The sequence below is a fragment of the Vipera berus genome (genome assembly GCF_964194415.1).
Source record: "Vipera berus genome assembly, chromosome: 2".
In the NCBI taxonomy this organism is placed as follows: Eukaryota; Metazoa; Chordata; class Lepidosauria; order Squamata; family Viperidae; genus Vipera; species Vipera berus.
In genome coordinates this window covers 130,721,036-130,737,436 of record NC_138203.1, presented here as the reverse complement: position 1 = coordinate 130,737,436, position 16,401 = coordinate 130,721,036, and the positions used below count along the sequence as shown (strand labels likewise).

Below are 16,401 nucleotides of genomic sequence, written 5' to 3'. Positions count from 1 at the left end.
TTATGCCTAGCCCCTCAGAGGATCCTAGGAATTGAAGTTTTTTGAAGTGAAGACCCCAAATCTCCGAACAGAATTCTCCGAATACATTACACTGGATTACTTTTAACGGATGTTATGCATCAGCTTATGGTAATGTAGTAGTAGCAACGCACATAGCGTTAGCAGAGTAATACTCAAAAAAAAGGTAAATGTTTGGGGTAAATATTAAAAAAAAGAAAAAGATTACATTTATTCCTTCAAAATCTGTGCTGAGAAAAGCTCAGTTTTGCTGCCAATGGGTTCATGTAAATAAAACAAGCCTGCACAGAATGATCTGGTTTTATTGTATTGCTTAGGGCCCTGGTGGCACGCAGAGCCCTCTCTGTGGGCATGCGCGCCGTCGCCCCAGTCCTAGGCCTTCAGCTGGGTTTTATAAAACCTTTTCGCTTCAGGCCTCGGCCGCCGTGTGCAAAAAAAAAAAAAAAAGGTTCAATCAATCAATTTCAACTTCTCGTGGGGGAAAAAAAAGATCTCGCAAAGTTGGAATTGATTGGTTGAACCTTTTTAGTCCCACCCAGTCTGCCCTTACCACTGCAGCCACACCCACCCAATGGGCCACGCCCACCCGGCATCCAACAATACATAAGTGGGTTTTTAGGTTGCAGTTTGGGCACTCGGTCTCTAAAAGGTTCGCCATCACTGGCTTAGGGCCAGGAGCAGGGAAATTCACTGGGGGGTCTGTCCAGTTCAAGGTTCGCTGAAATATAGGAAAGAAGCAGTATTATAATCAAGAAACCAGCAAGGAGGAAGCTGAAACACCACCGAGACTGGAAGGACAAGCAGATCCCGCTCTCCCTCCTACTGATGATATGTAATGAAATGTTTGCAAGAAAACAACCAAGGTCCGAGAACACTAAGGGCTCTTTCTCAGCCTGGTCACCTTGACTTACAACTGAATGACCTTGACTTACATGACCTCAGCCTGAGTGACCTTGACTTGCAACCGAATGCTTAGCGACCAGTCTAGACTTAGGACCACTTATAACCCAAATTTGAAGTTCCAATGATTGCCCCTCCGCCCCCCCCCCGCCTCCACAACAACATAGCCATTATTTATGGCTGTTTGCAACATCTTGCAGTTACCAGGATTTTGTTGAAAACTAGCCTTTGCTAGTTTTGCTCAAATACTTTGGCCACCTAATGAGAAGGAAGGACTCACTGGAGAAGAGCCTAATGCTGGGAAAGATTGAGGGCAATAGAAGAAGGGGACGACAGAGAATGAGGTGGCTGGATGGAGTCACTGAAGCAGTAGGCGTGAGCTTAAATGGACTCCAGAAGATGGTAGAGGACAGGAAGGCCTGGAGGAACATTGTCCATAGGGTCGCGATGGGTCGGACACGACTTCGCAACTAACAACAACAACAGCCTTTGCTTCCAGTTTTCAGCAAAACTGCGCCCACAGCAAACCGCTGGCTTGCTTAACAATCGTGGCAGTCACTTAATGTCCATGGTGGCCACTTTACGATTGTTGTATTAGCTTAACAATCACCCAAAAAAGATCATAAAATTGATCGATCATGTGACTGACCTGTTTTACAAATGTCATGACTTACAACCATGACGGGCCGGCCCCATTACAGTCGTAAGCCAAGGACTGTCTATAAGGGTAGGCAACCTTGGCTCTTTTATGACTCGTGGACTTCAACTCCCAGAATTCCTGAGCCAGCCATGCTGAGGAGAAATGGAGAGTTTCCATGCTAAGCCATGCTGGCTCAGGAATTCTGGGAGTTGAAGTCCACGAGTCATAAAAGAGCCAAGGTTGCCTACCCCTGGTCTATACTAAGGACTGGTCCTGCTGCTTTTTTCCAATGCTCTTTTTCTAGTCCCAAATTATACTATTACTGGCCCTTTTTTCTATTGTTTTTTTTAAAAAATATTATTACTGATCATGTCAGAAAAAGGATCCCCTCTTGTCTTGTCTTGTCTCTTTCTCCTGGCTTGGAGAAGGAACAACTTTACTCCTGTCACTCACCACATGATTGTTCTGTGGATGGTGGCAGTAAGTATCCATCGTTGCCCTCCGGGAGTTCATATCCGTGCTTCCGGGACGGTGGATACGGCGGGCTGGCTGGAGAAATGGAGCCCGAGTGAGGAGACCCCAAGTACCCCGAGGTGTAGGGGGAAAGGCAGGGCTTCACTGGGGCTCTGCCACAGGTATATGGTGGAACTGGATGATAGGCTGAGCTATAGCGAGGATAAGCAAATGCCTCTCCGTTATCTTCGGTTACTTTGGGCCTCTGGTGGGCTGGATACCCGTGGCCTAAATGAGCGGCCATCACATTGGGCTCAAAGTTAAAAGCCTGATGATGCTGCCCGTGGGACATGGGATGGTGCCCATAGCCAGTTGGCATTAGAATGGGCATTGGCTGCCCACTCCGGTGCAAGGGATGATGAAGCAAAGGCGGCCTGTCTAGCCCCCAGAAGTCCGGCTCCTGATCCAGGTGTAAGTTGTAGAAGGAAGCCACGGGCAGTCTTGATTCTTCCCGTGCTGTTTCTTGGCAATCTTGGCACGGGCATAAAAATGTAGGCTGGTCCTCCAAGATAAGCAGCTCATTGTGCTCCCGCCGGCCAGGACTGTGAGGAGGCAGCAGCTCGTGGCCATAAGGGTAGGCGTGGGGCTGTAGGCCCTCTGAAAGAGAACGAAAGACACGTCGTTTCTCCTCATACCCCTCAGAATGCAGATGCAAGTGCCCCCCGTTATGGATGGGCTGCCGCCGTTCCAAAACACTTTCCGGCCTATAATAGGACAAATTGCGAGGTCTCTCGGGACTGTGGGAACAGTAATCCAGACGACAAGAACAATGGCGTGCCAGGCCAGAACGCTGAGGCTGATAGGAGAAAGAGCTGCCTGGTTGGCCTATGTCGGAGAGTTCATCCTCTAAGATGGCTGTTTCCCTCTCTTTAGTTGCAGAAGGGGAAACTGAATGAGAGCAAGAGCCTTCGCTTGGCTGCTGAGGCTGGACGCCAAATCCTCCCAAGAGCCGATCCAACTCTTCCTTCTCCGCTGGTGTGGGCTGAGGCCTGGAGGGCGGCGTGTTGTCTTCTGCCTTCTCCGTTAACATAGAAGAGTGTCCTGAATCACTGCTGATGGACAGGAGACGCCCACCCTGCTGTGGAGGAGACTCTAGGCTTCCCGGACTGCCATTACTAGAGGAGAGGTGACTCAGCTCACTTTTCTTCTTGACCCGGGCATACAGGCTTCCGTCCAGAGGCCCCCGTGTGTGTAAGACATCTGCAAAGGAAAAGCGAGGAACCAGGTCAGAGGGTTGGAGGAGAACTAAACATTTACTGCCTACATGTGGTCTGGAACTTCCACACTGAGCAGCTCATAAATTCAAAGGTTTAGATGTTTACGCTTGGAATATTTACGGCGAAAACCATCCTCTAAACCAAAGGTTCCCCCCCCCAAATGTTGAGACTCTAGAAAGAGTACAGAGAAGAGCAACAAAGATAATCGGGGGACTGGAGGCTGGAATTGGGTATGTCTAGTTTAACGAAGAGAAGGACCAGCGGGGACATGATAGCAGTGTTCCAATCTCTCAGGGGCTGCCACAAAGAAGAGGGAGTCAAGCTATTCTCCAAAGCGCCTGAAGGCAGGACAAGAAGCAACGGATGGAAACTAGTCAAGGAGAGAAGCAACCTAGAACTAAGGAGAAACTTCCTGACAGTTAGAACAGTTAACCAGTGGAACAACCTGCCTCCAGAAGCTCTGAATGCTCCAACACTGGAAGTTTTTAAGAAGAGACTGGACAGCCATTTGTCTGAAATGGTATAGGGTCTCCTGCCTGAGCAGGGGGTTGGACTAGATGACCTCCAAGGTCCCTTCCAACTACTTCTTCTTCTTCTTCTTCTTCTTCTTCTTCTTCTTCTTCTTCTTCTTCTTCTTCTTCTTCTTCTTCTTCTTCTTCTTCTTCTTCGTCATTAATTATTATTATTATTATTATTATTATTATTATTATTATTATTATTATTATTATTATTATTATTATTATTATTATTATTATTATTATTAGCACCAAGGACCAGTTCTGTGGAGAGAGGTTTTTCCGTGGACCGGAGGGGGCATGGTTTCATGTACTGCCTGCATCCCACGGATGGGGCTTTGCTTGTTTGTGCGGCCCGGTTTCTGGCATGCCGAACCCCGGGGGTTGGGGACCTGCTCTAAACTTCCATTTTGATGGTTCTGACCTTTTTTCCAAATAGGTCAGGATCAGAAGCCATGTTTGTTCTTGGCTTCTGATCCCTAGCTCCTTTGAAACCAGCAAGAAAGGATGCCCAGTAAATAAACCATGAGAACAATTTTTGTGATAGGTTTTCCATTTCTGCTAGCAGGAGGAACCAAGAAGAATGACAAGAATGACAATCCATGCAGTCCACTACTTGCAAACAATTATGCTGGAATTATGCAAAGTGTGAAAATGATCAATGTTTTGACTAGTTGGAACAATATCTAATCTAGTTCAATTTTGTTGTTTACTGGAGGGGGGTGGATTATAAGACAAGAAATAAATGTATAATATAAATAAATTCATACACAGTTAGTCCCCAGCTTATGGCAAAGACTTATATACAGTACCGCTTTATAGTGCTTTACAGCCCTCTTTAAGTGGTTTAAAAACTCAGCCTATTGACCCCAACAATCTGGGTCCTCCTTTTACTAACCTCAGAAGGATGGAAGGCTGAGTCAACCTTGAGCCCTGTCAGGACCAAACTGATGGCAGTGGGCAGAGTCAGCCTGCAAAACTGCACTCTTAACCACTACGCCACCACAATTAGGAACAGGATTTCCGCTGCTAAACAAGGTGGTTGTTAAGTGAGTCGCACTGATTTTAGGACCTTTTTTTTTTGCAACAATTGTTAAGCGAGTCCCTGTAATTGCTGTGGATCACACAGGTGTTAAGAAAAATCTGACTTCCTCCATTGGTTTTGCTTGTCTGAAACATTCCAGAAGTCAGCTGGGAAGGCTGCAAACGCAGATCACATGACACTGGGATGGCGCAACTATTGGAAATGGCTGCTGATAACCAGGCCCCCAAATTTTGATAAGACCCGTGGGAGATACTGCAAGGACTTACTGCATAAGTGCAAGGACTGGCCATAAATCATTTTTCCAGTGGTCATTAAACAAATGCTTTCAAGTCAAGGACTACTTGTACTGGAATGACTAGCGACTCAGTCATTAGGTGAAACAGTTGCTAAATGAAATTGCAATTGTGCCCAGGATCTTACTTCAGCTTTTCTTTGCTTTACAGACCCTGCGAAGGTCGTAAATGCAAGAAACAGTCATAAAGTTACTAAAGGACTCCAGAAGATGGTAGAGGACAGGAAGGCCTGGAGGAACATTGTCCATAGGGTCGCGATGGGTCGGACACGACTTCGCAACTAACAACAACAACAAAGTGAGAAACGCCCAGGTATTGCTGTTAGGTACAGAACGTTTTTGTTTTTAAATCAGCAGTCAAATCAATCTATTTCAGTAAGTAGTCTAGGGATTTCCCAATAGATTTCCCCTCTAACACAATACAGGTACTCCTCAAATTACAACAGTTCATTTAGTGACCACTCAAAGTTACAACGGCATTGGGAAAAAAGGGACCTATGATCTGTTTTTCACAATGATGACCGTTGCGGCTTCCTCAGGGTCACATGATCAAAATTCAGGAAATATGGCCCCTGACTCACATTCACAGTGGTTGCGGTCTCCCTGGGATCAGGAGAGATCCCCTTTTGCGATCTTCTGACGAGCAAAGGCAATCGGGAAGCCAGATGCGCTTAACAACCCTGTCACTAATTTAACAGCTGAAGTGGTTCCCTCCACAACTGTGGCCAGGAAGGTCGTAAGATGGGGCAAAATTCCCTTAACAAACGTCTCCCTTAGCAACAGAAACGTTGGGCTCGATCGTGGTCGTAAGTCAAGGATTACCTGTAATACTCCTTAAATTTAAATATTTTAGCCCAGCAGAGGGCAATAGTCCACTACTGCTTTTATCCAGAGATGCGTTTACTTTGCTACATTAAAAAAAAAACGGCTTACGAAGCCTTTATCGCCCCCTCTCATTAATCTAAGTCACCGTTAGGCTCCATTTACACACACACACACACACACACACACACCAAATGCATGGCATTCTCTAGCTACAATAATCACATTCTGAAACACGGCTCCTTTCTCCCTACATCAGTTCTTGCTGGGAAGGAGGAGGAAGTTTTGAGGCCATCCGGTTGGAATTTTTCTGGGATCTGACGCAAGCACACCACAACGATTAAATTGCCATTTTATTTGTTTTAGTCCTTAACAAGTTTACTTTAACTGGACATTGGGAGGAAACTTGTAATCGGGGGAGGGGGGGGAATAGGCTGAGAAAAAGCCAGCTGGTGGAATTACAGCTCCCAGGAGCCAAAAAAAAAGAAAGAAAAAAGAAAAAAGGAGAAAAAAAGCCACCAATTTTTATACGCATGTACGCAGGAAGAGATGAATTCATCTCTCTCTGTCCAGAATGAGCTGGTCTCAAACTCTTTATGAATCAAGAGAGAATGAAATGAGATCAGCTTCGTTCTGTTGTGTGATGATTGGGCTGTGGCACAGCACAAACTTGCTATGGCACAGGAAAAAATTACTGGCCTAAAGCCGTTTCACCAATGCAAAACAAAGCACCAACTTCACCCATGGTTCAAGGTAGAGCAGAATGCATGTGCAGCCTCTCCTCTAAGTTGGTGTTTTTAAAACTTATTTTCTCTCAAGAACCCTTCCAACTTTTTAAAATTATGGAGGACCCCTCCCCAAAAAAAGCTTTTGTTGGCGCAAATTATATTTATCGACATTTAACGTATTAAAGCCCCTTGGTGGATTACTGCCTTGTCACGGTGAAGGGGCTTGCGTTATTCAATGAAGCTATGAGCTATGCCGTGCAGGGCCAACCAAGACGGACAGGTCATAGCAGAGAGTTCTGACAAAACGTGATCCACTGGAGAAGGAAATGGCAACCCACTCCAGTATCTTTGCCATGAAAACCCTATGGACAGTACCAAAAGGCAAAACGATATGACGCTGGAAGATGAGCCCCTCAGGTCGGAAGGTGTCCAATATGCTACTGGGGAAGAGCAGAGGGCTAGTACTAGTAGCGCCAGAAAGAATGAAGCGACTGGGCCAAAGCCGAAAGGACGCTCAGCTGTGGATGTGTCTGGTGGTGAAAGGAAAGTCCGATGCTGTAAAGATTTTTCCCCCATAGGAACCTGGAATGTAAGATCCATGAATCAAGGAAAGCTGGATGTGGTCAAACAAGAGATGACAAGACTGAACATCGACATCTTAGGAATCAGCGAACTAAAATGGACAGGAATGGGTGAATTTAATTCAGATGCCCATCAGGTATACTACTGCGGGCAAGAATTCCTCAGAAGAAATGGAGTAGCCTTCATAGTCAATAAAAGAGTAGGAAAAGCAATACTGGGATACAATCCCCAAAATGACAGTAGTCCAAGTCTATGCCCCAACCACCGATGCTGAAGAGGAGGAAATTGACTGGTTCTATGAAGCCCTACAGCACCTTATAGAATTAACACCAAAAAATGATGTCCTTATCATCATGGGGGATTGGAATGCTAAAGTAGGAAGCCAAAAGATAAGCGGAATAACAGGCAAGTTTGGCCTTGGAGTACAAAATGAAGCAGGGCACAGGCTGATAGAATTTTGTCAAGAGAATACAATGGTGATAGCAAACACTCTTTTCCAACAACCCAAGAGACGGCTCTACACACGGACATCACCAGACGGTCAACACAGAGATCAGATTGACTATGTGCTCTGCAGCCAAAGATGGAGAAGCTCTATAAAGTCAGTAAAAACAAGACCAGGAGCTGACTGTGGCTCAGACCATGAGCTTCTCATTGCAAAAATTAGGCTTAAGCTGAAGAAAGTAGGAAAAAGCACTAGGCCACTCAGGTATGAACTAAATCATATCCCTGACGATATACAGTAGAGGTGACAAATAGATTTAAGGAATTAGATCTGATAGACAGAGTGCCTGAAGAACTATGGACAGAGGTTCACAACATTGTACAAGAGGTAGCAACTAAAACCATCCCAAAGAAAAAGAAATGCAAGAAAGCAAAGTGGCTGTCTGAGGAAGCTTTGCAAATAGCTGAGGAAAGGAGGGAAGCAAAAGGCAAGGGAGAAAAAGAAAGATATGCCCAATTGAATGCAGAATTCCAAAGAATAGCTAGAAGAGATAAGAATGCCTTCTTAAATGAACAATGCAAAGAAATAGAAGAAAAGAATAGAATATGGGGACCAGAGATCTCTTCAAGAAAATTGAAGAGATGAAGAGAACATTTCATGTAAAAATGGGCATGATAAAGGACCAAAATAAAATGGCAGGGAGCTAACAGAGGCAGAAGAGATTAAGAAGAGGTGGAAAAATTACACAGAAGAACTATACAAAATGAGCTTAATGGCCCTAACCACGATGAGGTGGTCACTGATCTCGAGCCACACATCTTAGAATGTGAAGTGAAGTGGGCCTTAAGAAAGTGAGCAACAACAAAGCTAGTGGAGGTGACAGTATTCAAGCTGAGCTATTCAAAATCTTAAAAGACGATGCAGTAAAAGTGCTACATTCAATTTGCCAGCAAATTTGGAAAACTCAACAGTGGCCACAGGATTGGAAAAGATCAGTTTACATTCCAGTTCCAAAGAAAGGCAGTGCCAAAGAATGTTCAAACAATCGTACCATTGCACTCATTTCACATGCTAGTAAAGTTATGCTTAAAATCCTACAAGCTAGACTCCAGCAGTATGTGGATCGAGAACTACCAGAAGTACAGGCAGGATTTCGAAGAGGCAGAGGAACTAGAGATCAAATTGCCAACATATGCTGGATCATGGAGAAAGCTAGAGAGTTCCAGAAAAACATCTACTTCTGCTTCATTGATTATGCTAAAGCATTTGATTGTGTGGATCACAACAAACTGTGGCAAGTTCTTAAAAAGATGGGAGTGACAGACCATCTTATTTGTCTCTTGAGAAACTTATATGTGGGTCAAGAAGCAACAGTGAGAACTGGACACGGAACCACTAATTGGTTCAAAATTGGGAAAGGAGTCTGGCAAGGCTGTATACTGTCGACCTGCCTGCTTAACTTATATGCAGAGCACATGATGAGAAAGGCAGGGCAAGATGAATCAAAAATTGGAATTAAGATTGCTGGGAGAAATATCAACAACCTAAGATATGCAGATGATATCACTCTATTGGCAGAAAGTGAAAAGGAACTAAAGAGCCTCTTGTTGCGGGTGAAGAAGAAGAGTGCAAAAGTTGGCTTGAAACTTAACATTAAGAAAACCAAGATCATGGCATCCGGCCCTCTCAATTCCTGGCAAATAGATGGGGAAGAAATGGAGGTAGTGACAGATTTTATTTTCTTGGGCTCCAAAATCACTGCAGATGGGGACTGCAGCCAAGAAATTAAAAGACGTTTGCTCCTGGGGAGGAAAGCCATGGCAAATCTAGACAGCACGCTAAAAAGCAGAGACATCACCCTGCCAACAAAAGTGCGTATAGTCAAGGCTATGGTCTTCCCAGCTGCAATGTATGGCAGTGAAAGTTGGACCATAAGCAAGGCTGAGTGCCAAAGAATTGAGGCCTTTGAACGATGGTGCTGGAGAAGACTCCTGCGAGTCCCTTGGACTGCAAGGTGATCAAACTGGTCAGTCTTAGAAGAGATCAACCCTGACTGCTCTTTAGAAGGCCAGATCCTGAAGTTGAAATTCAAATACTTCGGCCACCTAATGAGAAGGAAGGACTCACTGGAGAAGAGCTTAATGCTGGGAAAGATTGAGGGCAAGAGAAGAAGGGGACGACAGAGAATGAGGTGGCTGGATGGAGTCCCTGAAGCAGTAGGCGTGAGCCTAAATGGACTCCAGAAGATGGTAGAGGACAGGAAGGCCTGGAGGAATGTTGTCCATGGGGTCGCGGTGGGTTGGACACGACTTTGCAACTAACAACAAGAACAAGCGTATTAAAGATTAAAATTGGAACTCTGCTTCTCAAGATTGTTTGATGGGATTTTTATATAGTATTATTTTTCAACATAAGCTGACAAATAATTCTGACTGTGTAGACATGTGAGAGGGCCTTGGGGGAACACCCCCTCCCAATATTTTAATACTACTATAAACAAACATACATTTATGGGCCACAGTAACCAAAAGTCTGTACCAATAGTTTTTTCAGCTCTGCAATTTGTACATGCTATCCCAATGTTTCCCAAACTTTTTTACAGACAATTAAATAAGCATTCAGAAATGGTAGGGATCTGTCTTTTAAATACACCCCTTATCTTTTTGTCTAGGAGTTCCTATAGTCACTTCATATAATGACTAGAACTGAAGAAGCTTCTTGGAGGAGAAGTGAAACCTTTTCAAAGACAAAACCCCAAGAAAGTCTAGTTGCCTTTTGGGGGGAAAAGCACCTTTAGAGTTGCATTTGTATATTCTTCAGTTTTAAAGACTTTTTAAAATTAAAATTGGTAAAAAAAACAAAACCCCGACCCCCAAAATTAGTTCCAAATTATTGATGTACCACTTGAGTTATCTTACGTGGCCCTCTGTTAACAACTCATAGCCCAAACCTTCTGGTCAGGGATGCTTTTCAACAGAACTCTTTTTTTTGGCTTTCAGACATTCATCCATTTTGGTGTGCCAGCTGACTGGCAGGAAATACCAGACGGGGGCTAAGATGACAAACAGGCTCTGGCAGGAAATGTAGGGAGGCTGCAGTGAGCCTCTACAGACTATTGATAGTCTATAGGTCATAGTTTGCATCACTGCATGATGCAAACACACACCTATCCAATGCCTTAATATAAATTGCTGCCTCTACTATAGAACAGGGGGGAAAAACCCCAAGACCTAGGACTCTGTTAAGCCCCACTCTATTCACCCTCTCCAAGCAATCATTCACAAACTATTTTCATAGTAATGGTACAGTCTGAAGTCTGTAGCAGAGTAAGATGCTAAATTCTGCCCCTTTTTAATCCCTTGCACGGATGCAGAACAGCAGCCTTGCCAACGTGATCTGGCCGTGGAGTTCTAAGCACTATGGGGTACCCTGGGGTCAGGCCTTTTATACCTTCCAGGCTGTCCTCATGGTGCAGGTTAAAGTTCTCATAGGAGTCCCAGCGGACTATAGGATCAGAGATACTGTAATCCACGGCAACATCAGCATTGTTTCTATAAGTTTCTTGGCCTGTGGGGAAAAAAAGACAAGATTGCCCCAAGAAGATCAACAAGCAATAGCACTGAGACTTATATACCGCTTCACAGTGCTTTACAGCCCTCTCTAAGCGGTTTACAGTCAGCATATTGCCCTCCCTCCCAACAATCTGGGTCCTCATTTTACCGACCTCGCAAGGATGGAAGGCTGAGTCAACCTTGAGCCCATGAGAATCGAACTGCCGCCCGCAGTAATGCATTCTAACCACTGCGCCACCACAACTCAAATACTTCTCTATGGCCATCTTAAATTAAATAGTGTAATTCCATTTTTCACGGCAAGAAGGAAATTGTTTAGTGTGCATCACCATTATACATATGCGTGGAAAGACTAGTCAGGTAATTTTTTTTGTCTGATGCAGGTAGCTCTCGGCAGGCTCACCAAACTCAAGTGTTAGGGACTGGCATCATCGGCATGAGTTCTCCAAAAGGTCTACCACTTGCCCAGCAATCAAACTAGACTGCCAACTGTAGCCACTTTTTCTCATGGCTGTCATTTTAATTGCCCCAGAGGGAATCTTGCTGCTCATTGTAACATATTGTCGATCCACGTAAAACACAACCAAATTTTTGGGGGGTGCTTTTGCTCCTGCTTGCTGATACCAAGCTAAAATTTGGGGCAGGGGGAGCATGTCACCAAGCCTTCACTCAAGTGGTTTCCCAGGGTACACCTCTGTTTCTCCTCTGTAACTTAATGGTTGCAAAACACCAAGATATTCTGCTGGTGACAAGGTTGAAAATCTGCGTAAAACTGGCCAATTACTTACATTGCAGACCTGTTTTATCTCTTTTTCAGAGAATATGTAGCTGATCTTTCATGGATATGCACAGGGACAAAAATAAGCAGACAAATTCTATAACTCTCACAATTCTCCTAGTAAACACAGAGATATAAATACCCTGAACTAAGGCTATGCTGAATACCTTCAAATGAAAACCTCTTGATTTGCAGGACATAGTGATCTTTTGCAATGCGACAATTATATTGCCTTCAGAACGTTATTTTTAAAAGATGGCATAAAACAGACATAGGAAACCTCATCACCCAGTTCCTTGAGCTGGACATCACCAGGAGAAGCCTAGTGAAAAATGTGTCCTCCTTTTCATGGCTGGAGTTATTTGAAGAATGAGATTAGACGTGCTCTTTCAGAAGGGGGATAAGAGTGAAAATGAGTTATTTGTCTGCCTGAGGCCTCTCTGTCCTATTCTTGTGTTTATTTTGGGGGAGGAAATGAAAGAGTAAACATTGTGATATTAAAATTTAAACGCTAAGCCAAAGAGGTCAACCAAAAATAGAATTTTACTGTTTTTCATTCCACAAGAACAAAACCTTCTAGATTGTGGTTGTCTCTTCTTTCCATTTCCTGCTGTCTTCTCAATTCTTTGTCCCAGTCGCACAATATATTTTACCCTGACCATAATATCAATTGAGAAAACGTAGAGCAGGAAAAGCTGCTGAGCCCTAGGCTGGCAGCTGATGCTCTGTCTGCTGCCAAAGGAGCTACTACTGCTGCGATAAGGGTAAGATTCTAAGCAAACAGAAAGCCTGCTTATCTCCTCTGCCAAGTCTTGAACTCCTGAAGGAAAGGTTAGGCATTTCACAAATGCCTACAAAAATAAATAGATCTCAAGGCACTTACAGAGAGATCAATAGAATTTCCAGGCCAGCAGCTGCATTTCTGGAACTGCAGGCAGGAGACCAAGAGAGAGAAGCTTAACGTGTCTCTACTGAGCTGTGATAAATGGCTGCTGATGCATTCAGTGGGCTGGTCTTGCTCTCAGCTGACCTTCCTCAAAAGTGGTGCCCTCCAGATGTTTTGATTACAGCTATAAGAGCTCCAGGCCAAAGGAAGACAGAGAATTCCCATCTGGAGTGCTGTTTTTGATTAATTCCGTGACTCCATCATATTTATCCTTGGTGGAGCAGTGGGCTAATGCCTCAAGTAACACCAGCTGCCTGCAATTAGTGCAGGTTCGCATCCCACCAGGCTCAAGGTTGACTCAGCCTTCCATCCTTCCGAGGTAGGTAAAATGAGGACCCAGATTGTTGGGGGCAATTAAGCTGACTTTGTAATAATGCCGCTGGGGGTGTGTGTGAAAGCCCTAATAAGCAGGCATATACATAGAATGAAGGCTACTGCTAAGCTTGTAAGCTGCCCTGAGTCTTTGGAGAAGGGCGGGATATAAATGGAATTAAAATAAAAAATAAAAATAAAAATTTGCATTTTTACCCCATATTTCTATGGTGTTGGCCGCTTTCCTCATAAGTCTGACCTTGCTTTACTGCAAGAAAGATTGAGTCTTGAGTCTAATTGAGTCAACTGAGTCTAATTGAGCCTTGGGTCTAATTCTGTCTTCTTAGGATTTAAAGGGCTGCTCTTCATTGTACTACATCCATTGCTCTTTAACTGCTGTTCACCCACCTTTAATTTTCTCTGGACTAGATGAGAAGACAAATTCCACGCTTGCTTCAAAAGGAAATCTTTCATCTATGGAGGGAAGAAAAACAGAGAAATAGTTCAGTACAGTTGGCCTGAACTGTGTTTAGCCAAAGTGTTCACCTGTCTTACATGTCCCATTTCCATATGAATTTAGTTTATAATTCTTTATTATAAGAAATGCAACGAACTTTTCTATCCATAATGCACTTGTCTAATAAGAGGATAAATCCAAAAAAAACACACACACTAAACTCACACAAAATATAAACACTGTGGGGACCATGAAACATTTTTTGGCCACTTGTGACTTCAAGAATATTTTCAAGAGAAGAAACAAAACACAACCATCATGAAAACAGTTGCATCCTGGAATAAGATGCAACTATAAATCACACCAAATTTCAGATGTATTTTAAAAGCTGCATCAGTGCCCCCAGATGGATGCAATCCTGAACTAGATGTCTAACTGAATGTTTCTGCCAAAAAGCTAAAGCCATTACCACCAATTAAAAATTCCCCTTAGAGAACAATCCTAGCAGTCCAGAACCAGATGCCATCAAGACCTCAAGAATATCAGTGACATAATAATCAAGCAAGATAACAAAGCAGCAGTTGTCAGTGAGAATAAGGTGGCTTATGTCAAGGAAACCAAGAAGCAAATCTCCAACACCACATTATATCAACTTCACTTCTGACTTCTTACAACAACATATCAGAAATATGATGCAATCTGAGGAAACATTTCCCAAGAACAAACATTGTATTTACATGGAGAAACTGCAAGAGTCTTGATTAGGCATTTTCTACCTACTTGCCAAAATACACAACCCTAGTAACCCAGGCCATCCAATTATTTCAAGCACTAGAAAGATCACAACTGGAACGTCAGGTTTCATGGACTTTGTGTTCAGACCTTATACCACCAGCACTCCCAGCTGCATAAGAGATGCCACAGATTTCCTAAGAAGACTGGACATCATGGATGGTCAGCTTCATTTTAGCCACCATGTATATTGGTACACTTAACATCTCCAACAAATATGGACTTCAAGCCATCAGGGACATCATCGCTATGCCAAAGAGCATGCGAAAGACTGGGTTACTTTGTACTCACCCATAACTACTTCATGTTTGACAATGCAAATGAGTGGCACAGCTTGCAAATGAGTGGAGCAGCCATAAGCACATATGTCAATATCTTCGCAGCTGATCTAGAACATGTCTTGCCTCCTGAAATACTTCCTTTATTTGAGATTTACTGATGGCCTTTTCACATTTTGGACCCAAAGAATTTCTCATCAAGTTCTACCATGATGACCTCCATGCCCCCATCAACCTCATCTTCCACCTATCTGTAGAATAAGTCCATCTCCTTGATGTCATACACAATGGACATATAACTACCACCTACAAATTTGTAACCTACAAATCACCATGCAAGCCTAACATGCTTCCAATTTCTACCCAGAAAACGTGACCATCTACAGCCTAGATTGGGCTAGAACCACGCTTGTTCTGAATCACTCAGTAAGGCTTAATTGATGGAACTGAGCCAAGTTTCCGAAGACTGAACTGCCCACTCAGCAAGATCAATAAACTGATCAAAAGAGCCAAATTGATTCTCAGGGAGTGCCTATTAAAAAGACAGACCCATTAAAGCAGAAAGAGATAACACCACTAGTTGTCACTCACAGCTCATAACTCAAACTGCTCAAATGCATTATTAATAATTTACAGCTCACACATTTTCAGACGCTGGGTGGCAAGCCCATAGTTGAATACAGACAACTCGAAGTAGATTCTCCAAGTAATAAGAAACAATAGGACCATGGTGCTAATAGAGAAGAAGACTCTGCTCCAAACCCAGATTTCTACTTTACCCCATACCTCCATCTCATTTACACCAATAGCACCACCACACACCTCAACAAGTATATACACAAGTGACAGTCACTTTCTTATGAGATGGGTGGCTATACAAACATAACAAGGTAGCGTAGCGTAGCATAGCGTAACATAGCCTAAACCTAACCTAACCTAACCTAACAATCTATCCTATCCTAACATAATGTAATGTGACACAACATAACGTAACATAGCCTCTACAAGGTTTTCTCAAATGTAATAAACATTGTGCAAAAGAATTGAAAGACTTCAGTAGAAAATCAGGACTTCAAATATGGACAAAGTAATATCAGAACATTTCAACTTCCTAGGACATTTTACTTAAGGTCTCTGTGACTCTTTGGGAAAAACAGAGACTTTAGCACCGCTATTGAACAAGAGGTTGCTGAATTCACTACATCAAAAGTACTCACCACCAGAAGGCAGCATACGAGCAGTTTCACCCTTTCTGGGAATTCATCAAATGTGAATGTAGCCAGCTTTCCTTTAATGGCCCAAACCCTCTAACAGGAATTGCGCTTATGGACCCTTGCACCATTTAGATGACTACAGTTTCGGGCAATCTCAAAAGGTCTCAACAAACACAGTACTTTTTCTTAACATATTATATTTGTTAAATGATAGATTGCTTGTCATCTCCCTCCCACGGAACCTGCATCATTAACCTGTTTCCCCTTTCCATTCTCTTACACCCCCACCCCTCATCCTAACTTAAATCCTACCTTACTCTAGTCACGTGGTACAT

General features: G+C 43.4%; 1 protein-coding gene across 3 annotated transcripts in view; it reads right to left on the bottom strand.

The window, feature by feature from the left end:
* TNS2 (tensin 2) overlaps positions 1 to 16,401 on the bottom strand; it is a 156,203-nt gene that overhangs the window by 22,845 nt on the left and 116,957 nt on the right. For 2 of the 3 annotated variants that reach the window (XM_081321845.1, XM_081321846.1), the window contains exons 16-18: positions 13,734 to 13,799; positions 11,168 to 11,284; positions 2,012 to 3,271 (exon numbers count right to left, since the gene is read on the bottom strand). In XM_081321845.1, the coding sequence (XP_081177971.1) occupies positions 2,012 to 3,271; positions 11,168 to 11,284; positions 13,734 to 13,799 (1,443 nt within the window). The remainder of the gene's footprint in view (positions 1 to 2,011; positions 3,272 to 11,167; positions 11,285 to 13,733; positions 13,800 to 16,401) is intronic. The other variant, XM_081321847.1, reaches the window with a different exon arrangement.